The sequence below is a fragment of the Periplaneta americana genome, chromosome 1, assembly GCF_040183065.1.
Source record: "Periplaneta americana isolate PAMFEO1 chromosome 1, P.americana_PAMFEO1_priV1, whole genome shotgun sequence".
NCBI classification, from domain to species: Eukaryota; Metazoa; Arthropoda; class Insecta; order Blattodea; family Blattidae; genus Periplaneta; species Periplaneta americana.
In genome coordinates, this window is record NC_091117.1 from 102,214,883 (window position 1) to 102,242,187 (window position 27,305).

At 35.3% G+C, this 27,305-nt stretch overlaps 1 protein-coding gene across 4 annotated transcripts in view; it reads left to right on the plus strand.

Moving 5' to 3' along the window:
• Positions 1-27,305, plus strand: part of Vps50 (vacuolar protein sorting 50) — a 167,168-nt gene that overhangs the window by 58,933 nt on the left and 80,930 nt on the right. For 3 of the 4 annotated variants that reach the window (XR_011331986.1, XR_011331987.1, XM_069825148.1), the window contains exons 11-16: positions 3,695-3,798; positions 4,956-5,169; positions 11,768-11,902; positions 12,175-12,372; positions 13,815-13,973; positions 16,521-16,642. Coding sequence is in view for 2 of the 4 variants with exons in the window: in XM_069825148.1 (XP_069681249.1) it covers positions 3,695-3,798; positions 4,956-5,169; positions 11,768-11,902; positions 12,175-12,372; positions 13,815-13,973; positions 16,521-16,642 (932 nt within the window). In the remaining 2 variants the exon portion in view is untranslated. The remainder of the gene's footprint in view (positions 1-3,694; positions 3,799-4,955; positions 5,170-11,767; positions 11,903-12,174; positions 12,373-13,814; positions 13,974-16,520; positions 16,643-27,305) is intronic. The other variant, XM_069825154.1, reaches the window with a different exon arrangement.

Sequence of the window (27,305 nt, forward strand, 5' to 3'; positions counted from 1 at the left end):
TAGTTTTCTGCCCAAGGGCAGGTCTTCACTGCAATTCCAGCATTCTCCTATCTTTACTATTTTTTGCCTTCCTCTTTACCTCCGTATATGATCCACTTATCTTAATGTCGTCTATCGTCTGATATCTTCTTCTTCTGTCCCGAACTCTTCTCCCATTCACCATTTTGTAAGTAATGTTGAATTATATTTTATAGGAAGATCTTAAGTTATTGCTGTAAGTAATGAACAAATTTATATAGTACCACATGAGTTTTTTATAGTTTAAAATGCGCGTATAAAATAGCATAATTTAACAAGTATAAACAAGAAATGTCTTTTTCTTTTACGAAATGTTTGTCAAGGAAATGCAGAAATAGACACAAGATTTGAAACTTTCGAGTCTTTTGTTAACAAAAGTAAAATAATTATTCAATATGCTTTTCAATAACAGCTTCAGTTGTTCCCCACCCATGTAAAAATTAAATTCTGCTAGTCATTCTGTCATTCCATTACAAAATAGTAAAGATATCTGGCTTGCATGTGACTTCACCTGAAAGGTGGAAATCTTCACCTCACCAGACTGGTGAAGATTATTGTGATTTGATTTACTGGAATGCAGTGGTAGGAAAGAGTCATTATAATCACTGCCTCAGTTGCTGTATTCCTTTTATTCGGAGTGAACATGTAATTTGCAGTTTCTACAATGGATTAGTATTTTCTATTATCTTTGAAGAACTCCTTACCATTCTTGTGCTACTAGACATTTTTGTATGTAGAATTGCATCTTTCTCCTTGCTGAATGTGGAGTGAGGATAACTTGGGAATTGACCGTCACATAAAAATGCAACCTTCTTGTTCTTGTTGTACTTTCCTTGTTATCCTTGTTTTACAGTTTTTCTTGTCATTCCCTTTCTTTGTATTCCTTTGCTCTTGTTTCCCCCCTGTTTTCTTGTATTCCCCTTGTTCTCATTGTTTTCCATTTTCCCTTGTCTTTGCCTTTCTTTCTTTGTATTTCCCTTGTTATCCCTGTGTTCCCCTTATTCTTCATGTCTTCCTCTTGTTCTCATTTCTTATATTTGTTCCTTTGTTTTACCCTTGTTGTCCTTATCTCCCCTTGTTCTCCTTGTATCCCCTTTCTCCTTTTGTTCCCTTCATTTTTATTGTATTCCCTTTTTTCTCCTTGTGTTTCTCTTGTTCTCTTTGTAGTCCCCTTGCTTTCCTTGTACTCTTTTTTTTCTTTCTTAAGCATTTCTACTTTTCATTGGTTACTCTTTTTGTGCACCTCACATCAAAATTCGTCTGGAAAGACTTGGGATAATCCGAACCCAAGTGAAGATAGTCAGTCCCTAATATTGAACCCAGGACCTTTCTAATGTGGTAACCGCCATATGTACAGAGTGAGTCATAAGTATGTTTGCAAAATGCGTGAGCGTGCTCATGGATCAGAAATAAAAACAATTCCTTATATGAAAATTTGACGAAAAATGCTTATTTATTGGAAAAAATAGTAATAGTGACTTTTGTTTTCGTAAGTATCTGATCATAATATTATTGTGTTGTTTTTGTTTTGATTTTGTACCAGTGCTTGTTTACAAACAACATAATGACAAGAGAGTAGTACATTGTTTTTGTTTTGATTGGACTTGGTGATTCAGTGCCTTGGTCCCCTATATCACCCAACCTCACCCCATTAGATTTTTACCTTTGGGGTCACTTGAAGGCTGTCGTCTATGCAACACCAATGAATGATGCAGAGGAACTATTGCAACGTGTTGAAAATGCATGTCACTTGATCCGTGATGACAACATGGTGTTGAGTGAACTTGCCAGTTGTGTGTACGTCGTGCGCAGGTATGTGTAAACAATGGAGAAGGACACATTGAGCACCTTTTGTAAACGTTAAATGACAAGTTTCCAAACATGTACTTGTGACACAACAAAAAAAGAACAAAAACAAAGTATGACCATTTCTCCAATAAATAAGCATTTTCCGTCAAATTTTCATATAAGGAATTGTTCTTATTTTTTATCCAGGAGCACGCTCACGCATTTTCCAAACATACTTATGGCTCATTCTGTGTATAATGTTAATGTTATGTTTTATTTAACAACGCTCACAACTGCCGAGATTGTATCAGCGTCGCCAGTGTGCCGGAATTTTGTCCTGTAGGAGTTCTTTTACATGCCAGTAAATCTACTGACATGAGCCTGTCGCATTTAAGCACACTTAAATACCTCGACCTGTCCCGGGATCGAGCCCGCAACCTCGGGCATAGAAGGCCAGCGCTATACCAACTGCACCAACCAGGACGATTCCTCTGTGTGTGTGTGCGTGCGTGCGTGCGTGCATGCGCGCGCTGGTGAGTTATTTTTCAAGAAGCATCATATTTGGAGTACTTTGAAGAACAAAAATGTTACCGTTTATTGACTGACACTGTACACTTGGCAGCTATATCATCCTGATTTACTGCAGCATTTCCTTTACACAGCATGGGACAGTATACAGGGTGAACCGTAAGTAATGTCATTAATTTAAAGGCGTTATTCTTTTAGATATTTAAACAAAAACGTTTAATACAATTTTGCTAGTTTATACTTCCTTTTAGAGATAAAAATGGTTTTATATGAAACATTTCATAGCGTGTTTTTGGAAAGCCATTAATGTAATTCCCAATATGCTCAGTCAGTTTAAGAGAGCAGTGTATTATGATAATGAATGATTGAAAGAATTTTTGTTTCGTCCTTTAAATGTGCAGAAATTTGATCTGAACAAATGTAACTTTTCGTTCTGAAAAGGAATTTTAAAATGTTACATTTGTTCGAATAAAATTTCTGCATATTTAAAGGATAAAACTAAAATTCTTTCAATCATTTATTATCATAATATACTCCTCTCTTAAATTGACTGAGCATATTGGGAATTAAAACAATGGCTTTCCCAAAACACACTATGAAATGTTTCATATAAAACAATTTTTATCTCGAAAAGAAAGAATGAATGACCAAAATTGTATTAAACTTTTTGTTTGAAATATCTCAAAGAATAACCCCCTAAAATTAATGACATTATTGTTCACTCTGTACAGTTTGACTCGATCCCTAGAGCCTCATCTGAAGATGAGGAAGAGAATTTTGTAAGAGAGGTTATATAATGCAGTGCCCTTCATTACCCCTTTTCAACCTTTGTATAAATGATTGACACTTCAGTGGATCCTTGAACATTGCAGAGTGGGAGATAATGAGACAACTGATTTCTTGGCCAAGAAAGGTATCGAAATTACTCCAAAATCATATATATCTCTGTCTTACCACTGTATTAAAAGAAAAATAAGGTCATAATATAACAATTCAATTAAAAATTACAATGCTTCTAAAGCAAATGGAAAAAAATGGAATATATTGTGCAGTACCGTTACATCTAATTTAATAAGAGAACTTCCATGAAAATGTGAGTGGTGACATTCAGATTATTTTGCAGGCCATGATGCCTCAGCAAACATTTATACAGAATTGGTATTGCAGAATCTCCTATATGACTTGCCTGTAATCTTAATGAAGATATGGATCAACATCATCTTCTTCACTGTCCATCTTTTACTCTGTTTTTCAGTCTTCCTGCTAGATATTGGCATGCAAGAGAACAAATAGACATCAACTGCTAAACGTTAGATACCAACTATCATTTCAAACTGTAAGTAGATTGTATCTTTTGCAGGATGAACCTTCAGGGTACTTCAGTGATGAGAGTGATGAAGATATTCCTGAAGAACTAAAAAAGGACTTTGTAGACGAGAATGCAGGAGACACTGTCACTAATAAGTATGTATTAGCTACATATGGAATGCTAATGTAGATTATATTGATAAATTAAACCCCATTGTAACTCATTTGTTTAGCTGATGGTTTCTCACCAAAGCGTATATCTTCTGAGACTTGTATTGGACAGAGCAGCTGTGAGGTAAATTTTCTTCTATGTAGTATGTTGGTTTGCCCCACAATTATCATTCTGTTATTACGCCCAGTATTGCTTTTCATTATCACTGAATAGCCTCTGCAGTTTAAATAGAACATAAAGAGTCATACTGTAATTGTAATTATTACAATAATTATAGTTGATATACAGTGGAACCTCTATTATCCGTGGTAATGAAGGAGGTGGACTGAACGGTTAATCGAAAAAATCGGATAATTCGTACCATAAAATATTTTAATAAACTAAGTTCATATTACATACAGTTTCGTAATTTCCTCCGTGGTCTTTTGTTTAACATGCTAGATAGTGGACCAGAAGTTTACTAATGTAAGTCTGGTTGTCAGTGATGGATTTTCAAGAGCCAAGGAAATTTCTTGTATTGATTATCTGCAGAAAGGTAGGAATAGTACAGGTCTCATGTTGTGGATTTACACACTTCATACACTGTCCTTTTTTATTAAATCTCGCCAATCTCGTATTCTGATGCGAGATGAGTTACGGTTTCCCTTTTTCCAAACCACTTAATTATTATTTGCACTTTTTTCTATACTTATTCAAACATGTTGTCTTTTAACACTCGTGAAAGACATTTTGCATAAAAATTACATAGTACGACCACTGGAACAGTAGGATAAGGACTGAATGGTGCACAGGGTTTCTATAAATTGTGAGGAAGTTCTTGGTGTCATTTCTTTAAAAACAGGAAGTGACTATTTTACAAGTTGGGAAAACACCCACAAGTAGCTGTTCCTATTGGCGGCAGCAGCAGCAGCAGCAATATTGTGTAAGGGTAAAGGCTTGTAATAACACACTCTAGAAAAAATACATACTAATGTATGTAAGGTACTGTACAGTATTACATTTTTTTTTCTGCAGCAAAAAAAAAGGAGTGAAAGAAGGCAGTCAGATAATCCGCCATTGATTAATAGGATGACAGATAATTGGGGCTCTCTACTGTATTTTGAATAAGTGTAGCTCTTAATATTACTGATATATATTGCAGACATTCCAAACCGAGCTCAAAAAGAACAAGTCGCAGAGAGTTCATGAAGGCTCCCATCCTGACTAATACAACACTTACAGTTCTTCGTCAGTGTGGCAAATACCTGCAGATGAGTCGCTTGCTCAGACCAATTGCCTGCGAAGTCATCATCTGCATGACTCAACTTTTTGATTATTACTTGTATGCAGTACACACATTCTTCACAGCAGATCTGGTAAGCAATATTACAGTACTGAAGGGCAATCGTGATCCCCTTGCTGTCCTTGAGAAAAAACGAAATCATTTTTATTTCAAACTTTTTATCCTGGGATACATTTAGTTTGGCAGTGAAGTTCTTGCAAGAATGACAACCTTTCGCATTGCATGTTCTTTGTCATCTTTTGTTGCTTTTGCTTTGATGTAATCTAATATCTTGTTTATTATTTTTTATCCTTTCTTTCATATGTTCTGTATTAAGTAGTCTTTATACAGTAAAATCCTGTTTAAATGTCTTTAAAGAGGGGCATCAGAAATAACATATAATTGAGAATAACATACTTAGGCAATGAAACAAAAATATGTTATAGAACCCTTGTAAAACACATTTCATCTATTTTAAGCATAAAAACCTTTAATCTATTTTAACCATAGAAACATACGAAATCTATTTTAAACAAACACATTTTATACTTGTCCTGTCTAGAAGTGTTTGACAAAAGTGTCTATATTGGACTTTGTTTTGTGGGAACAACTGGACAATGCACACAGTAGAGCAACACCGACTCCGCTGCCCACTAGTTACTGAGCCGTACTGAGCCATGTGAAACAAAAGACAATCGAAATGGTGATAGTAAAATTCGCGACTATATTCTTAAATAATTGACACCACTTGTCAAGTGCAAGGTTTACGGAGTATAATGGCTGTGTTGTGAATACCTGAAAGAAAATGCAAATGTAGTAAGATCTTATAATAGGTTATCACAACGAAATAAAGGAAAAAAAGGTGTTGTTCAGGGAATATCATTGAAATGAACGGAAGTAAATTTGCTGTTCATGTTCGCCAAAGCGTTAACTAGGTAATTATGACCACATTGCCGTTTTATTTTTGGTCTAGAGAAAATACCTCATCCTACAACATTTTTGTATTACATACGAGTAATATCTAAATGAAACAGTTTATGCTTAAAGTTACAAATTATTTATTATGTACAGTATGATATAATTAATCTTATGTTTAAATTAGTAAGTTTTGTCGGCCACATAAAATATGGCAGCATTTGTACTGCATAATATGTACATGAATATATTAAAATCTCCTGTCATTTGCATATCCCCTCAGCTAACCTAACTGAACTTTGTCACATTCCTCGACCTCATGTCACTTATCTATCCCATCACCAAACTCTTTCTAACCTTGTCACATTTCACAACCTCATGTTATTTAGCTATCCCCACATCTAAGCCATGTAACCTACTCACAGTATTTACGCAAATACATACCGAGGGAGAGTAAAACAAGTGGAACACAAGATTCTTTGTTAATAAGAAAAATAACAATATCTAACACTAATGTCAATATGTTTGAAAATATCGATAAGAAACAACATAATTCTAATGAGAATATATTTCAAAATACTTTTAAAGAACAACATAATCCTAAAGAGAGTATAGGCCTATTTCAAAATATTAATAAGCCTTATCATTGTTCATGTGTCTAATTTAGACTAATATATGTATCTCCTCATCAAACCCTACCTAACCTTGTCGCTAATAGTGGTGCTATCTCTCAGTAATCTTCAGAATGAAGGAGATAGAGAGAAAAAATACAAATTTACGCTAAATAGGAGAGTTTGCTATAGTAGCTTTGAATTGTGCAGTTACGGTTACGACCAAATTGAGCTAAATACACAACGTCGCCAACATAAGGACATGACGTTGATCTGTGGCATCGTTAGAAGGAGAAATTTGTTTTTTTTTTTCTCTCTCTACCTGCTTCGTTCTGAACATTACTGAGAGATAGCACTGCGTAAATATTGCGAGTAGATTACGTGGCTTAAGTGAGGGTCTCGCGACAGGAACAGTTTTGCTTTGGCACATGTACAGACCTCTCATGCAGTAGCAATGTGATCCTTACTTGAATTTATTTTCGTGTGTACATTCCAGATCAAATCAAGAAGATCCCTTCTTACTCCAGTTACACATCTTGCATATTATGCGAAGATTAGGTTAGGTTTGGTTAGTTTAGATTTTTATTAACCAAGTCAGTTTTTGTTTCGTAATATTGTTAAACAATAATATGATGAAAGCGGTGAATAATTTAATGGCCGCTAAAAGTTTTCATTGTAAAAGTCGAGATATTTTCTCTAAACCACAAATAAAACGACAATGCGGTCATAATTGCGTACTTAATGCTTTGGTGAACATTAACCGGAAATTTACTTTCCTTTATTTGAATGATATTCCTTGAAACACATCTTTTCCCTCCTTTATTTCGTTGTGAACTGATAACTTACTTTAAGATCTTACTACATCTGCATTTTCTTTGGTGCATTCAAAACACCGCAGTTGTACTGCATAAACCTTGCACTTGACTAATGGAGTGAATTATTTAAGAATATAGTCGCGAATTTCACTATCATAATTTCGATTGTCTTTTATTTCACACAGCTCGGTACAGCCCGATGACTAGTGGCTAGCGAGCAATGTCGACTACTGATCTTGGTCTACTGTGGGTATTATCCAGTTGTTCCCAAATTTACCCTTCTAATGATGCTACATGCTTTTATGTTGACATTGTGTATTTAGTTCCATTTGGTCGTAACCGTAATGGCACAGTTGAAAGCTACCATAGCTAATTCTTCAGTTTAGCGCTTTTGTGTTATACTATACCTGTGTTCAACTTTTCCAGATTGTTTGTGAACAGAGTTCCGATCATCCACACATTCTTGTTTGCCTCGTAACCAGTAAGGTGCGTCTTCACACCCTTTAAACATCGAGGCTTTTTTGATTTTCCAGTAACTAGTGGCCATATTTTATCAGATTCATCTTCATTTGTAGCAGAAAGCATTCTCTTTTCTCAGCGACATGGATCACACTACTGTCAGTAATATATCCAACGCAGATTGAAAAAGAGATTAGATTCATCGATATTGTAAATGTCTTTCAGGCTATATTTCTCTATTATCATTGGCATGTTACTTTTCCAATGTTCAGTAGTAACCTCTTCAACACTATTTGCTTTACCACAGACTCTTCGCACCTCTCCCGAAGCAATGCAACCACCCTGTAGATGCTTGGAAATTACTAATGTTCAATTTTCTTGTTAATTCTTGTGTCGTTTCTTTCAAAATTGTGCCATATATAGGCATGTTCGAAATGTGTTGTTGCTAGAATCAAGTCCTAAAGCATTTTTCCTATTCAGAGAACTTTCCTTCCTGAATTTATTTACGTTTTTATTGCTCGAACAACCTTCAGAAGCATTCGAACTTTTTTTTTTTGCTGAGAATCGTAGTCAATGCTGAATATGGAAAATAAGACACTTTGTAATGCTCACCTCCACTTCATATGGGTTTTTTCTCATCTCATCAATTATTTTTAGTCCATCCTGAATTGAAAGACACTTTTTTTTCTAGTGAATTCATTTTGCACAGCACTCCAGACACACAAATGAATGACTACTATTGTACTCTCAGATCATAATCTTCTGTAATAGGCCTACATTTTTCTCTCTCTTCAAAATACAGATTTATACAGAGAATGAAACAAATTAAGTTAAAATATCAAATTCTTTGTAAACCATAACCACTGAACTAACTCATAACCCAACAGAACTCACAAAAATTGAACACCACCTTTAATACTAAGCACAACAAAGGCAGAAGTAGGCACAGAAACACTTAAACCCCTGGCATTGAAAACGATTAACACAGATACCCCTGGGATGAATGGCCTGCGCATCTTCACAGATAGTTCCAAAAATAGACAGATACACAACTCCAGGAGCTGGCGTTCACTGTAAATTATTTTCATTTTACTTACCACTATACGGTATAAATATTCAACTGCTTATGATGGGAAAATTAAAGGTATTTGAACTCCGCTCCAACAGCTGCGCTAGTACATTTGAATAAATTTGAAAGAATGGTTGTCATTTTTGTTGATTCACAGGCAGCAATATTGTTGGTGGGTTCTACAGAGAAGGTAATATCATCAGATTGCTATGATGTACCAGAGTACATATGGAGTTTCAGTGCAGTAATTCTGCATTTCCACATGGTGAAGAATCGGTAGATTGGAGAAAAATTCTCTCTGGTACTGGGACTCGAACCCAGGTTTCCAGCTTTATGTGCTGGCGCTTTATCCACTAAGTCACACCGGATTCAAGTTCCAATGCCAGATTGAATCCCTCCCTACCCTCTGGAAACCTGGGTTTGAGTCCCTGTGCCGGAGAGAATTTTTCTCTGTTCTACCGATTCTTCACAATATCATCAGAAGCAAAAGAATGTCAGGATTGATATAAGATCTCCAGGAAAATAATAACTCAGTTTACAATAGAAACCAGGACATTGTTAAGTCTTAGGAAATGAATTAGCAGATAACCTAGCCAAAAGGCAGTTAAAGAACACCAACATATCGTCGAGAATCTTCATACCACTCCTCCAAATTGTATATAAAGTAAATGTTCAAGAAATCACATCATCAGAAAATAAAAGCTACTTCATAAATCTTGGAAATACGATGTTGCTCAGGTTCCTGGCTGGTCAAGAAGAAGAGCTGTCGCAGAATTCTGACTCATTTTCAAACGTGGTTGCTTAGGAAAGCATCTCCATCGCATTGGCATATGACTAGATCTCGTCTGTATGCTATGTGGACTCCAGGAAAGCATAGACAGAGAACACCTCAAACAATGTGTCATCTTACCAAACAGATCGCTGCTGAGAAGCCAGAATAAAAATGATGACTAACTCTTATACTCAATGAATCCTCACAAGGACAATATAACTGTTGTTTATATATCTATATTATGTGTAGTAATTTTAGTAGTGTGTAATATATGAATCCTAATTAATCTGTTTTTTTTTTCTTCCAAGAGGTTAATGATACTATCATGTAAACCTGCCATTAGAAAAAAAAAGTTTTACCTTTTATTTTTCTAAACATCAAGTTCCGATAACAATTTCACTTCTCTTTCTTAGTTTCTTGTAACAGTTTATACCTTCTTGCAACATAAACCTACCTTTTGCTTTAAGTATCGCAGATCTTTTGGGTCCCTAAAATTTTTAATGTTAACCAAAGAAGTGAGTCGGTATCTAACTTGTATGTTGTCTCCCAATCAGCTGCAGCACACAACTGATACTTGCCTGCCAATCACTGTGACAATAGCAGTACACTCAGAACTTGTACAAATCTGAAAAGAAACTTTACTGACAGTATATTTATTGTTGGAAGAAATTTTTGTCACTATACTATCACTAATGCTTTCATTGTAACTTAGTACTCCATCCAATCCTCCTATCATTGTGCCTTCTATGTACAGGTTTGTAATTATCTTCCCCATTATCTCTAATCTTTACGACTGACAGAAAATTTTTTGTCTCTTGATCAGTACACTTCTGTTTTTCCCCCCTTCTGCCTATACTTGAATCCTAATTCTCTTAGAAATAGTCTTTAAACTAATGCTTCCCACAGAGTGATGGGTGATTTTGCGTAGAATAGGTAATAACTTCGAAATTGTAGAAGAAATTTTGTACAAAAGATGGAATTAGTGAATCATTCTTCACATCACACATTTGTCAAAGTCATCAGTATTAGTAGCAGTCTTTTCCCATCGACATTTCTTTCCTGGTGCACTATTGATGTTCCTTTACCTCTATGTTATTTTTGTTCAGGCAAAATCCTCTTCGCCTTTTGTTAAGACACCTTGTTTACCTCTGCTACTCTCTGTACCTTATTTTTTACTACTCTGCTTATTTACTCATAAAATGGTATACATTGAGAATGATCTCTCTTATTTATTGCCTTTTAGTAGGCCTGCTATATTTTAGTTTAAAAAGTATCGGCAGCATCTCACCTACAGCTCGATTTCTTCTAAGCAACTGAGCATACTTTTCTTTAGTGTCATTGCTCCTCCCTTATCTGCTCCATATGTCTACTACATATATTTTGTTTTGGCAAATTTAATTAGCTAATTTAATGTTGTGAAGAACAGGAAAAAGTGACATACAAGTGAGAAAAAATGTGTAAACGAAAAACTTACAAGTGGAACAGTTTTACATAGAAAATCGAAAGAAAGTAAAAAATTTAACGTACAAATACAAAAACCTACAGGTGAGAAATGTATGAACGGAATTTTACTGCATTTTCAACTTATTAAGATGTTGACATAGCTTCTGTTTGTTGTTGTAAAATAGAAAATCAGTTTTTACGTTTATTTTTGTACAAAATACTTCTACTGATAAAAAAAAAAATTCATATTAATAATATAGGTATTTAAATCTGCTGTATTTGTGATGTGTAGATATTATAGATAATATATATTTTAATTTGTTGTAATAAAAGAAAAGAAATAATTGGCAATATGACTTTTGCAGCACTTTGTTCATATTTTCTTTTCTAAAGTAGTGGTAACGTGAAAGTAAAAATAGTTAATTGTAGTCTTATAGTTGCAGACAAACTTCCTGCCATACATGCAGCCACTTTCTAAACTTAACTGTTTGCTTCCAATCATCAGAAAACTGTTTCGTTGTTTTCCTAATCCCTACATTTCTAAACAAAATGTTTGTGTAAAGTTTTATATAACAATTTAATATTCTGGTGGTACTTGTTGTTGGCAGCCTGTGTCAAGCCATTCCTTGTACAATCTGAAACTTGAAGCTTCACTGAAGAGGATACAAGATAATTTGATTGTTCCAGACCCATCTCAACTTGCAGAATCAGATTCTGATCATATAGAGAACACACGAGATAAGGTACATCTAAAAGTCTGACAAGTACATTGTTATAGTGTATTATTAACTGTATGTGATTACGAATGTAAAACAATGACGAAATGCTTATGTGTGTATTACTGACTGAAGATGTAGTGAAAGTAACGAAATATATTGTATAAATGTTGGCTTAAGTTTTGAATGAATTATTTTGAAATCAGAAGCACAGTTGTAACAGGAATTTTGTCCTTAATTGACACCTGGTTCCGTATTTTCTACAAAATTTAATTTATGCGTTTGTATATTGATTAAAGAACTTGTTGCACCAGGTGCCTCAGCCCCACATCTCCTCTGTTGTTGATCTTGGGCAGCAGGAAAGTCTGCATGGTCTGGCAGAGCGAGTTGTAGCAGTGGAATCACTTGTCTTCCTTGCCAAGCAGCTTGAATTTCTGCAAAGCTATCTGGAACACCTACAAGGAGGCTCTTCTTACCTTCAGCAATTCTTCTCCCAGGTAACGATACCAATGTAGTGCAATGCGTGAAGTTTGACACTGCATAGCTGATAGAAATTAAAATTTGCAACGAAAATTGATCATTGTTTTATTTTGAAATTGAAATTGTTAACGTTTAATGCTTAAGTCGTTTTTTTTTTTTAATGCATAATTGAAAATTATATTTTGACTTTTCTTAGTTATTCTTTTGTTGGATACAAAAATAAAAAATTATGTACAACGTTTTGTGTTTATAATTACTTGTTTCTTGAAGGACTCCACTTGTCGTCATACTTTCCTAATATAAATCACATGCATTACACTGTTTCCTTTGTAAGCCGTTTATTGGAGCATTCTTTTTTACTTCTGGAGAATTTTACACTGAGGGACTCCATGCATACTTACCGACTCCAAGGGGGCTATATTTACTATAATTAAATATGTACCAAACCTATACGCACATAGAATTATTCCAATTCAGAAACAACTAAGTAAACTAAAAAAACTCCAAAAGGAAATAACATTTCAATGGATACCTGGAAACGAGAATGTCGATAACATTGCAAAATAGGCAACATATTTGCAACCAAGACCTCTTCAAGTGATATCTCTATCCAGTGCTTTTGCTTCAGTAAAGTCTCATTTTATAAACCTATGGATCAACAATTGGCTCTCTTCTGACAAAGAAAAAATTTTACAGTCTGTACAAAAGAAACAAAATTGCCTGGAAATGTACAAAAATTTGCCCAGACATGTTCAAACATTTTTAACAAGAGCCAGAAGAGGTCACATTGTCACACAATTGTACCTACACCAATTTCACATTTCTGATAATCCTACTTGTCTGTGCTGTAATAATCATGATGAAGATCTAGAACACATTCTTCTATACTGGCTATCCATAAACCACAAAAGAAGTAAATTAAAATCATCAGTACCAGTTGCAGAAGACATAGCTCTGCAGTATATATTGACTGCACCCCAACTCTGGCTACTAGCAACAAGCATCTGTAATGAACACCGATCAAAATACCCCTTATTTCTCGTGAAAAATAAAAACTGACTAGACTACAGTGGACTATAGTGGACTTTATGTTGTCAGCAAAGAGGTGGATACATTAAGAAAATTGATTGAAGCATTCTTTTGTATTAACAGCTAGTGACTTTATTTTCCTGTTAATGTTTCCACTGTATAAATGTACCAGTTATACAGTCATACATGAGTTAATTGTATTAAAATGATCAACTTTGTGTAATAGATTCCAAATATTGGAAACTTTCATATCCTGGCAAAATACGTTTATTACGTTATTTTCTTGAAAACCCCATTTTGGGTAATTCCCTGACCTGCTACTAAATGAATAATATTGCAGTTATGACTTTCTTACATATTACATGCTGAGAAGACTTTCTTTTAAATATATGAATTGTGTAAATTGAAGAGCGTGTTTTGTTATTTACAGACAGTTGCTGCGACATCTGAACTCCGTCGTCCTGTGTACATGTGTGTGTCAGCCTGTGCAGTTGATTTCAGAGTGACTTTGGTGCTGATGTCGAAGGTCAACTGGGAAGTGAAGGAGGTGATGAGTCAACATAGTCAGTACGTGGATATACTACTCAGGGTGAGTCTAGATTTGGAACTTTTTCATTTTACACCAACACAACATCCTCTGGTTGAGGTTCTGGCTGATATATACATCTGTTATCACATATCAGGCAGTACATCTCACTTGACAATATGTGTCAGAGGAAGAACAATTGTTTGTATGCATCTGAAGTGTGACTAGTGTAATATGTAGCTAGTCGGCGATGTATGCAATGAGGGGGAAAGGAACTGGCCACCCTACCCCATTATCTCCTTACCTAGTTGCCTCATAAGTGGTGCCTTCTTGGTAAACTTATATTGTATAATGCTATAAAGCATTCATTACATGCAGTGAGAAATATCAAATTTATTCCAAACTGTCCTAAGTATTCTGTTTATTGCTTCCAAACTGATCTAAGTCGGCTATGCGCAGTATAGACTGTACACAAAGTAATGTCACTGGCACCATTGGCTAGGACGCACATGATATCCATAAAATATGAATGAAATTAATATTTAAGAATGCAGTGATGCTGTTTTGCAGTGTTGAAGAGGACCAGTAAGAAATGAATTTGATTGGTGTACAGTACAAATCCCCATAAGTATGCGAGAAATAGGTCAGTTTCAGATGCAAGAGGGAAACCAATCACAACCTGTTCTTATAAAGAAACAGACGGTTGTAATAACAGTAATTTTAACAAATAATGATGTAACATATTTTTAAAATAAATCTACGGTTACAGAACAGTGTCTGGAATGACTTAGTTGTTACTGTTTGCATTAAAATGTTACATCCAAGTTGGACAAAGAGAATGAATGCTGTGTGGGTATTTTCATGAATCAAGGTCACAGTAGATCAAAGAGAAGATGGGTTAGCAGGCAAACTGCAAGGGATGTGCACATCTCAGATTCGATCCTTGCATTTATTTCGAAATTTAAATGTTGGGGCAACCATTATGGCAGGGAAAAATAGTGCAAGAAACTATCTTCCCCGAGTTCTGTGTTAAGAAACTATAGTTTAGGTCGAAATATGAAAGGAATGATTTAGGACAAAAATTTGCTTCATCTCAAAATGTTTTAAACTCTTTTATTCAAGTTTTAATTTGTCCTTTGCAAGCCCATATACATCTGTGTCAGTTTATTTTCGAGACTCTCCTAAGCCCTGACTTTTATCTGTTTGAAAAACACTAAGTTCATTAAATCTATATAACAAGCAGAGTGGCTGTAAATACTTCAGAGAAGTGTCTTATACTGTATTTTATTTCATGGAGTGCAGTTTCATAGAAAGGACTTTGCCGACAGACCTTCTACTGCTCCCTGCTAATTGGTTGTCATAAATGTCTTCCTTACTGTGACGGAAATCTTGTCTTCTCCTGTCAGTAACCAATCAACCCTCGTTCAGAAGAATTGACAGGCTCCCGTCAAATCCACGTGGAGGCAGAGTTGCTGCATCTTTTCTGAATTCCAAGAATCCTGTCACTCTCACTATCTCATTTCGAGGGTCACCAGGATTGTGGCAACTGTGCAATGTTGGGACAAGGGGACAGTATGGAATTGTCAGAGATGTTTGTGTAGGAAGTCATAAATCTGTAAGTGGTGTTCAAAGGAGCCACCGAACTGCACTCCTTGAAATAAAATGGAGTATAACAAATTCAACTGCCTAATGAAATGAAATATGCAGGCATGAAAAATGGCACATTTCTTTAATCAGTTTCTGTCATTTTTCTCATAACTTGTCATTTTGATGTAGGCAGTTTGAAGTCTACCTCTTCATATCTAGGCACAGAACTTGTGGACACAGGACTGGATGTTTGTCCATGTCTTGTTTGTTCTGAGATGTCTCAGTGGTAGCCCTACATCATGTGTATCCCATGACCAAGGAGGTCTGTAATAGTGAGATGTCTAGTGTATGGTCAAATGAATCTCCCTTTCCTACTGCAGTGGTGTGTAAATGAGATGAAAGGGGAGGTTAAGCAGAGTAAAAAAGCACGAAAAAGAAAATACATGGAAATATGTATGTAAAATTTATCTAAGTACAGTAGTTTGTGAGAATATTGTGCTTATGGTTTTAATTTTTTTTTACTACGCTGTTATTTAATGTCGATGAGATTGGTGATATAGAGATGGTATTTGGCGAGATGAGGGCGAGGATTCGTCATAGATTACCTCACATTTGCCTTGTGGTTGGGGAAAACCTCGAAAAAACCCAACCAGGTAATAGCCCAAACAGGAATTGAACCCACACCTGAGCCCAACTCTGTATCAGCAGACAAGTGCCTTAGTCGATTGAGCTACGCCGGTGGCTGTAATTTGTCATCAATATGAAATACAATTGGTATTATTATTGATTATAATTGTAAAGAATATACTGCACCATCTATTTTTAAACCTCAGTCTTAATGTAAAACATGTTTGTGACGCCCACTAACGTACTTTGCTTCTTATCAGTAAACATTTTGTCATATGAAGTGAAATCTTTTAAACATAATCTGGTATTGTGTGTATAAGATTCACATGTCAATTGCACCTACTCATATTGTCTCATTATATCCAAATAAGGGCAAGCTGAATGATTATATTACAGGAGCTGCAGGTGTTCAGTATGCGACTGGAAGAAGTTGCCATGCGCATTCCAATTCCAAGGGAGGTGTACATTACACTTTGGGAAAATATCGTCCACCTCACTAGTAACACCTTTGTGGAAGGGTAAGTGATGTGGTACTACCTGTGTTGCTGTTCCATCTCTCTTAATAAAAGTAACAACACTAATTATTAATAATTAATATTTGAGGAGAAAATCTCGCCCCGGCGCCGGGGATCGAACCCGGGTCCTTGGTTCTACATACCAAGCACTCTGACCACTGAGCTATGCTGAATTCAATCCACAACACCGGACTGAACTCTCCTCCTTCAATATTTCCCTTTTAGCCTGACTCCCAAGTTAGGCATATATGTTGACGTTTTATGTCCAAGTCAAACTGCCATTATACAAGGGGCGCAATCAGCTGTGTGACTTATTTGGCCAGGATTCCGCAGTTAAGTGCACAGTAATCTGTACAGAAATATGCACTGCTGGCTATGGGAATATTAAAGATTTATCAGTTTGTCCTACAGAATAATATCTGTAATATTGACAATTAATATTTGAGGAGAAAATCTCGCTCCGGCACCAGGGATCGAACCCGTGTCCTTGGTTCTATGTACTAAGCGCTCTGACCACTGAGCTACGCCGAATTCAATCCACAGCACCGGTCTGAACCCCCGTCCTTCAATGTTTCCCTTTTGGCCTGACTCCAAGTTAGACATATATGTTGACGTTTTGTGTCCAAGTTGACTGCCATTATACAAGGGGCGCACTCAGCTGAGTGACTTATTTGGCCGGGATTCCGCAGTTAAGTGCACAGTAATCTGTACAGAAATATGCACTGGTAGCTATGGGAATATTAAAGATTGATCAATTTGTCCTACAGAATAATATCTGTAATATTGACAATTAATATTTGAGGAGAATTCGGCGTAGCTCAGTGGTCAGAGCGCTTGGTACTTAGAACCAAGGACCTGGGTTCGATCCCCGGCACTGGAGCGAGATTTTCTCCTCAAATATTAATTGTCAATATTACAGATATTCTGTAGGACAAATTGATAAATCTTTAATATTACCATAGCTAGCAGTGCATATTTCTGTACAGATTACTGTGCACTTAACTGCGGAATCCCAGCCAAATAAGTCACTCAGCTGAGTGTGCCCCTTGTATAATGCCAGTTGACTTTGACATAAAACGTCAACATACATGCCTAACTTGGAATCAGGCCAAAAGGGAAACATTGAAGGAGGGGGGTTCGGTCCGGTGCTGTGGATTGAATTCAGCGTAGCTCAGTGGTCAGAGCGCTTGGTACATAGAACCAAGGACCCAGGTTCGATCCCCGGTGCTGGGGCGAGATTTTCTCCTCAAATATTAATTGTCAATATTACAGATATTATTCTGTAGGACAAATTGATAAATCTTTAATATAATAATAATAACAACACTAACATTTGTAAAATATTCAGCATATGACACGTGATCAGCAAGATGCTGACAATGAGATAACATAGGAAACTGCAGTGACAGCAGACTTATATTCTCTCATATTAATGTGACTGTTACTTGACATCAAGCTTGCTCTGATGGACTGAACAGTATTGTTTTTGATGTTCCAAATATTGCATTATTTTTTGCCTCTCTCAATGCAGTCCCTGCCCAGAGATTCAAATGAGGGACTATTTTATCTCCAGAGAATTTTACACTGAAGGACTCCATAAATCTAGAGAGTATAATGAAAAATAAGAGTGGCTACATTGGTGTTACTGCATGTTCTGTAGGTACCTCATAGTTTCACGTTTACTTAAACAAGTTTAAGCCCTTTCACCTAAACAGATAAGTTTAAGAGGTTAAGTACAGTTTGAAACTTAAAAAAAAAATTGAACTTTCCAAAATTTTCTGTTTAATGCACAAATTATTCCAGTATATTTTATTGAAAAAATATGTCAATATCTGCAACAGAGGAAGCCCGTCCTTATGTGCTACAGTACAATAATAATTTTTGCTCAAATGTATTTTGTAATACCATAGTATTTGATCTGTCACTTGACAGTTTCCTATGGTTATGTTCATGACGGGTTATAGAGTGTTTAATCTTTACTCTTCAATGTCTCAAGGAGTTCGTTGTGTACTCAGAACTCCACATGAGAATTTAGACAATTATGCACATGTGAAAAGCTGAAATCACTGCTCTGATTGGCTATTTTTATGCGGGAAAGTGCTGTAGTCAGCTTTAGCACGACACAGTTTGGAGATTGCAAAAGTGAAGCGTAATGAAAGAATGCTTGTTTGTGGAAGAACCTTGGACTATTTACAATCTATTTGGTAATTCAAGTGTCCGACTGCTGCTGTCACCTACCTGTTTATTTGAGATGTGCGAAGCTGAAATCACTGCTCTGATTGGCTATTTTTACGCGGGAAAGTGCTGTAGTCAGCTTTAGCACGACACAGTTTGGAGATTGCAAAAGTGAAGCGTAATGAAAAAATGCTTGTTTTTGGAAAAACCTTGAACTATTTACAATGTATTTGGTAATTCAAGTGTCCGACTGCTGCTGTCATATACCTGTTTATTTGAGGTTCCTCCTGAATCAGCCAGCAAGTGACGAAAAATGGAATCCCAGAAAATTGAAGCCAAGGAAGTATGTGACCGTATAATTTAGGAAGCTACTCACTGTTTCCAGTGTTTAAGCTACCTAGTTGCAACAAAATTGTTAAATATCAAATTTTTTGACAATTTTTCGCATAATTTTTCTGAACGCAAACTTGAAGTTGCTGTGAACAGCTATACTGTACTGAACAAAAGAGTGTTAAAGACACAACTTGGAGTTCTATACAGAAGACCCGACTTCCAAAATATAAATGGAGCTGTTTAATAGTTACAATACATAGTCTCCAACAATTTACAGGATCCATTCTGTGAAGTAACGAAGTTGTTAAATATTTTGGTAACAACACCAATGACCACTGCTGAGCAAGAAAGATGTTTTTCTTTCTTGAAACGCATAAAAACGTTTTTAAGGAACACTATGTCCCAGGATGTCTCACTGCTCTTGCAATGCTGTCAATAGAAAAGAGTATGATGTCCAAGATGGAGGGGTTTAACACCAGGGTAATTTACAAAACATATTGGATGGACAAGTCAGTACCAACAAATAAATGACAAAAAAAAGAACCTTCATTTGACAGACAAATGAAGGTTCTTTTTATCATCATTTATTTATCAGGGTAATTGACAAGTTGTGCACTACAGTACAGCCGGTCGTTCTCCAGCCCTGACGTTTCTCGTGACCGACGGAGACAGTGTTGCCGATACGTATAGATAGAATGAAAACTGTCACGCTCTCACCGGCCGATTTTGTGGCGCGGAATAAAAACTAATTCGAACGCGTAGGCATGCCTATAAATCATTTTACATATAACTAAGATCACATCCTTCGTTAATGTACACAGCTAGTGTAGATCACCAAAAAAAAAAAAAAAAAAAAAAAAAAAAAAAAAAAAAAAAAAAAAAAAACTAATGCGAACACGTATGTAAATTTTACATAGGCCTACAGTATATTAACACAGACTGTGGGAATATCATTATCATTATAATGAAAGTGTATCAAATGAAACAGACTCTACTTTCATTAGAATCTGTTAATACTCACACTTTTAACGGTTGTTTTCCCACCTTCAAAGCATCACAAACTCTATCTACTACTTTCGTAACAGGGAGAAGAGGTTCTCCATTGTCTCGCTGCTTCTCAAAATATTCACGCAATCTGCATAATATATAAATTCATGACTTTGGCTCTTAAAAGAGCCATTTTTTCCTTTTAGATTCTGACGTACCACTGGCCATATTAGTATATCAATAATAAAGTTTACGGGCACCGTAAATCGCTTAAGCACAAAACAACACAACTATAATTCACCTATACTATAGGCTAACACAAAGAGCTAACGATTCGTTTTCCACGTGCTTTGCATAAAAAAAAGAAGTGACAACATCGCGCTAAATACATCAGACGCTCATAGCTGGTTGGTTCTAGGAGACAACTTTAACCTCTAGTTCCGCCTCTCTCCCAGCATTGCAAACTGCGATTGAATCAATCTTCGCATATCAGAACTCAAGTCTTGTAACAGCAAATTACAATAGAATTAAAAACATTACTTTAAATCGAACCAGAGTGTTTTAAGGTTAAAATTTAGCAGAATAGTTTCATTCACAGTGGAATTTCGAGATTATTTTCACAACTTCAAAACGCCACAGGTTGGCAGTGCTGGTCACTATCTTTTTCTCTCGTTCTCTCTTCTCTTTCCAAGAGAAATGTCAGAGTCGGAGACTTGCCAGCTGTAGTTTAGGAAGGAACGTCGTATGGACTTCATATTTCGTCACTAGGTGAGTCTCAAATTGAGATAAATACATATGAAGGGTACACGAGAAAAACGATCAAGGTCCATCAAAAATCGAAATTGAGTTAATAATGCTATCTTATAGTGGAAAGGAAGTACTATCACATGGTCTAGCTAGTAATAAGAAATCATCGTTTTTGACATTCCACTACGTCAATTTCTGTTAAATACACACATAACTAACTATTAAGTGCTTAAACTTTAAAATTCATTTTTCTCGAAACTTTCTAAAATGGACCTTGATCGTTATTCCCGTGTACCCTTCATATAAGTGTATACAGTAGGCCATTATAGAGATTGTAGCACACTCATTATTTTGACCACCAGCTGCTACTGATCGGCAATAGTTTTTCAGTTATGATTTAAAAGGCAAGATGCTGCAACCTCAGTTCCTCCTGACAGTGCCACGCCCACTCTAATAAATTTTTTATTTTTATATTTTGTTTGGAAGCAGTATTTTCATACCAGCTGATGAGAAAGAGTTTGGAAATTAAATTTCTCACACCGGTATTGTATTGTATTGTATTTATTAACATTCCATGGTATTCATGCATTGCTTCACAGCTAGAATATGGAACAAGTCAAAAAACTTAATACTATTATAAAGTCTTAATTTATAGTCACAGTCTAGATGAAATATATACAGAAGAGATTTACAATATAGTCTAGTAGTACAACACAAAGTTTTAGTATCAATTTCATGAAGCGCTATTGAATGTCATGAATTCACCTACAGAATAGAAGGCGTGAGAAATTAGGTACTTCTTTAATTTGGCCCTAAATAATCTTATGTTTTGAGTTTCATTTTTTATATCGCTATTAAAAATTTTTACTGCCATATAACGCACTCCTGTTTGATAGCATGATAGACTTGCCGATGGAGTATGAAAGTCATTTTTTTGACGTGTATTTATGCTATGAACTGTTGAATTAGTTACAAAGTTTTCACAATTACGTAACCATCTTAGTAATGGCTGCTTGTTTATAAACACAAGAACGTGATTTTTGGTTTCAAGAAATTACAGCCTACATAAAAAATGTTTAATGCTCATTTCCCGTAAATTACATTTCCAAAAATAGTTTCCCTGATTACTCAAAAACTATCCAACATTCTGAGATGGAATTTTTTGTGTGTGTTTATGGATTTCATATCCATTAAATGATGCAAAATCAGTTCATATATCTTGGATAAATTTTCTGATAAAAAATAAAATCTTATAAAAAATGGTAAAATTTCAGTATATTGCTTTAACACAAAATAAAAATCATTATTTATTAAAGAATGTAGTTGAAAAAGTATGATATTGCAAACATGAATTTCAGCAATAAAATAAAAGCAAGAGAACATGAGAGAGTTGAAATGTGTCTGAGTCATGAGGGAACACTTCATCACTGCACAGTGAACTGCCACCATTTTGATTTTGAAGAATATATAAATAATTGTTTTTAAATTGCAAAAATATTTTTTTTCATACAGTGTTTTACACCTACTAATTTTTATTATTGTACAAATTACAGTAATGGAGGAAAAAAATGTTAATATTTCCAAAATTTTACTGCCGTAAGCTGTACCTAACCCCTTAAGTCTTTCACCTAAACAAACAAGTTTGAGCTCTTTCACCATGTCAAGGTGAGTGTCCACAAAGGGGATAATACAGTATCAGAATCGTACCTTAGTCACTGCATATAACATAGTTGGCAATACCACTTTCATCATTACCATGGATAACACAACCACCCCAACATTACCATGATGGTGGCGGTGGCGGTGGCAGCGGCAGTGGCGGTGGCAGCGGCAGTGGCGGTGGTGGGGGGGCGGCGGCGGTGGTGGTGGCGGCAGCACAATTTTGTAGTTTGAAAATGATTTCAGCATGTCTACTGCTGTCTTTTTCGTTTCCTCTTATGATCCATAAATCTTACTGTCTATCATCTGATATCGTCTTCTACCTCGAACTCTTCTCCCGTTCACCATTCTTTTCAGTGCATCCTTCAGTATGCAGTTTCTTCTCAGCCAGTGATCCAACCAATTCCTTTTCCTCTTCCTGATCAGTTTCAGCATCATTCTTTCTTCACCCACTCTTTTCAACACAGTTTCATTTCTTATTCTGTCTGTCCAGTTCACACATTCCATTCTTCTCCATATCCACATTTCAAATGCTTCTATCCACTTCTCATCACTTCGTCGTAATGTCCATGTTTCTTACCCATACAATGCCACACTCCATACAAAGCACTTCACTAGCTCTTCCTTAGTTCTTTTTCCAGAGGTCCGCAGAAGATGCTCCTTTTTCTATTAAAAGCTTCCTTTGCCATTGCTATCCTCTTTTTAACTTCCTGGCAGCAGCTCATGATACTGCTTATAGTACACCCCAAGTATTTGAAACTGTCCTCTTGCTCTACTGACTCATTTAGAATTCGTAAGTTTATCTTCTGCATTTTTCTTCCTATGACCATGCTCTTCGTCTTATTTGCATTTATCTTCATCCCATACTGCTCACAGCTGTCATTTAGCTCCAGTAGCATATCCTGTAGTATCATTTCCTCTTCTGCTAACAATGCCATATCATCAGCAAATCTTATGCACTTTATTCTTCTTCCTCCTACTGTCACCCCTCCCATGTTCTGAAAACAATTTTTTACTAAATCCTCCAAGTAGATGTTGAACAGGCTAGGTGATAAAGGACATCCTTGTCGTACTCCTCTCCCAATTTAACTTCCTTCAGACATTTCTTCTCCTATCCTGACTTTGACTCATTGTTTCATATAAAGATTACTCAACAGTCTCCTCTCTTTCCATTCCACACCAATTTTAAAATAGGATAATAGATATTATTGGGCTTTACAAAATCTAATGAAATCTAAGTTGCAGAACAGTAATTAGACCAGTGGTGACATACTATGCATCTGAAACATGGAGTTTATTAAGGACAAAAAAAAAATTGCAACATGGGCAAAAAGAATTCTGCGAAGAATATATAGACCAAAATTTTAAAATGGGGAATGGAAAGCTCGCAATAACAACTATATGAATTATATGGAAACCTACAGATTACTGGACAAATAAAAAGCGCAAAGCTTAGATGGATTGGGCACATTGAAAGAAGTAATGACAGATCCCTAATAAAAAAGATGTTCAGCGATAAACAGGTATTAAAAGATATATTGGCAAATCTAGGAAGAGATGGTTGAAAGATGTGGAGGAGGATATTAAATAATTGGGAATAAGGTGTTGAAGAAGACGAACTCAGGACAGGAAAAAGTGGTCTTCAGTAATAAGGGAGGCACTGGCTCTAGAGAAACCATAATGCCAGGGAGACATATATAAATATTCAAATAGAATATGTTGAGTTCCATCACAGTCTACTATATACCAGGGGCGTATACTGGTTAAAGGGTTTGGGCTACCGCTGACCCTATTATTACACAAAATATATCTAATAATTACTTTAATTTTAATTACTATGGTAAAACTAATAATACAAAATTATTACATTATGTTATATTATAAACTTTTTCTTTTGTAATTTCCTTGGGCTACCACCGGTAGCCCGCAAAATACGCCCCTGCTATATACAGTCACGAAGCTTGGGGTGATTTTTTGCAAATCTCGCGATAGTTGCTAGCCACTTGGAGCGCTGTGAATACTAGGAACAATAGACTGTGCCACAGCCATCGGGATCTAATACAGGCCGTAAGGCAGACTGTGTAACTCGCTTAACCCGATCACGAAGGGCGGTGTTTCAACCATATAAATTAGTTGGAATGCATAAACAGTAACATATGTTTCTCTAAAATGTAATGTAATTCCATTAATAAAATTTAAAACAATGATTATGAGACACTTCAGACATAATTCACTTGCGACTAAGATGTAATATTATTTATGGTGTGAAAATTACGTTGTTCGTATGTATAATACCTGCCTTTATTTCGATTAAATATTGCGAAATTCTTGTACATTCATTTATGCACGATTCAATGATTTTCAATTGCACCGCACGGATATTTAGATATGTTGAAGTTATAGGTTATGTTTACTGTACTGTACCTTTCTGTCCAAATTTAGTGCTCTCCAATGCCTTGCCATTCATATGAAAAGTATAGGTTATGTTTACTATATATAACTTATATTCCTAAATTCGCAATCATACATTATAATTAAGCATAATGGCATGTATGATACCCCGGACATTCAATTTGTCTGTATTTTAATACTACAATTGAGTACTGAATTATTGTATTTATCTACTACCGTACTTAAGAGACGAAGTAACACAACTGTATGTATATTAATTTCTTAGGATGTCTAAAATTAAGGAAGGTAGATGTGCTAAATTCAAATCACAATATAAATTCTTTTTTATTAAACCTCAAAATAACTTCTATTCTAAACTTGAAATGTTGACGTGAACAGATTATGTTAACATGTAAAAACACAGTTTTGTAATTATTTCTGCAACATATTATGCAACAAGAAGTAAACGGAACTTATGGACACATTACACTAAATAAAGCTTAGCAATGATAAGCAATAAAGTTATAATATTTCACTGAGCTCCATACACTGAAATAGAAAACCCGAACAAACATTACGGCCTGATCGAAAAAGCATTGACTGTGCCGTATTTCGCATTTTTGTGAAAAGCTATGTAAACTGTGAAATGTTCGTTATCGGTTGTAATAACTGTAAATGGCTAAAATACAATAATTTGAATAATAATATGGGGCAAGGAGACGTTTGTAGTACTATAAATTGTAAGAAAAATAGGTTAGTATTAAGCTTCGTGACTGTATATACTATAAAAAAAATAGACTGTGGTTCCATTTTGACAATTGGAAAGTAGATTGTGTGTTATGTGAAATCAATGACGATAGGTTTTTGTCACTGTGTGTTTCATTCTTGTTCTTGCTCCAAATATTTCAAATTTGTGTTTTTGAGTTTGTAAATGATAGAAGAAGAGAATGACCTAAAACAGAATGGAAAGGTACATTAAACAATTAGTAAACAAAAGAGGAAAGACCCTACAGGAGGCAAAAAGACTAACCCAGAGTAATTAAAAACTGGCTTAGGGAACCCAGTACCTGAAAGGCAATAAGGGAAAGCTAAAGAAGAATAAGAGGATTTTATAAGTGTTATTTGGATTTATAGAACACTGTACAGTCGCCCCAAGAAAAAAGGCCGGATTCTTGTTTGGGAAAAAATCTAAAGTTTTAATGTGCAGTTCACTTGTTACCATTTCAAAAGAAGATGGGTATTTGGCTTCCTGATCGATAATCGATCATCAAAAGTTAAGTGAATATTTGTCACTCGGATGATCTTCACAACACTGTCTGTGGTCTAGTGAACAGAACTCTTGTCTCATATGCAGGAGATTGGGGTTCAGTCCTAACAGAAAAATATTTTTATTTTATAATTTTTCATTCACTGGGATTTGTCATTTCTGAATTTATATTTTTGTGTTGTATGGCACATCATGAACACACCATAGTTTTTTTTTTTTTTTTTTTTTTTTTTTAAGAAAAACTCTAAAACTGAATTACACTGGTAAAGTCTTTTCAAAGACAGGGTTATCTCTTGAAATGTCTGTGTATATTAAAATGCATTCTCCTCAACACGTTGGAAAAACTTCCTGCATCTGCAGATGAATTATAGTGGCAGATAATTCAGAATGTCTGTGATGTCCTGGCAGGAAGAACAGATTTAATTTTAATTAGGTTATGTTATGGTCCATGTCCAAGGAATTGCGGAAAGTCATCCAATGGCATGAAATGAGAATTTCCTACTAAGAATGTGGCTTTTTTAAACTTTATTTTAAATTATTTTATTTCATTTATAGAAAATGATTTTATTTTGTGTCATGGTTATGTGTTTTTGTTTTTGTTGTAAAGAAATACTTGCATTTCTATTTTCCTATGTCATTCCTTAAAATTCATGACTTAAATTTTAGAACATGCATTACCTAACTTACCTTTAAAAAATCCATAGACTCATGTGACTCAAAACTGGGAACTCTGTGCGTGAAGGTAGGACAACACATTGTAGTTAGAGCCTTTTCATCATGATGATATGAACCCTGCTGCTGTGTCATAAAAGTTTAAAGACATAAATTTCAGAAACAAGTCCTCCTTGTGGTATCTTAATTTGAAACACGTCATTTCACTGCTCAATGATTTAAATTAAATCATATTAAGATGTAGGATACATAACAGTTAATAATTTACCTATTGAATTCAGTTCTGAAAACCAAAATCCATTTTCTACTGACAGAAATATGGAATGTTTAGACTGTTCTTATGTAAGCTAAACATTATCACTAAATTAATAATATTGTAACTATATGGATAGGCCTATGCTGAAAAAAATTAAATAATTCTCTCACAATGCTAAT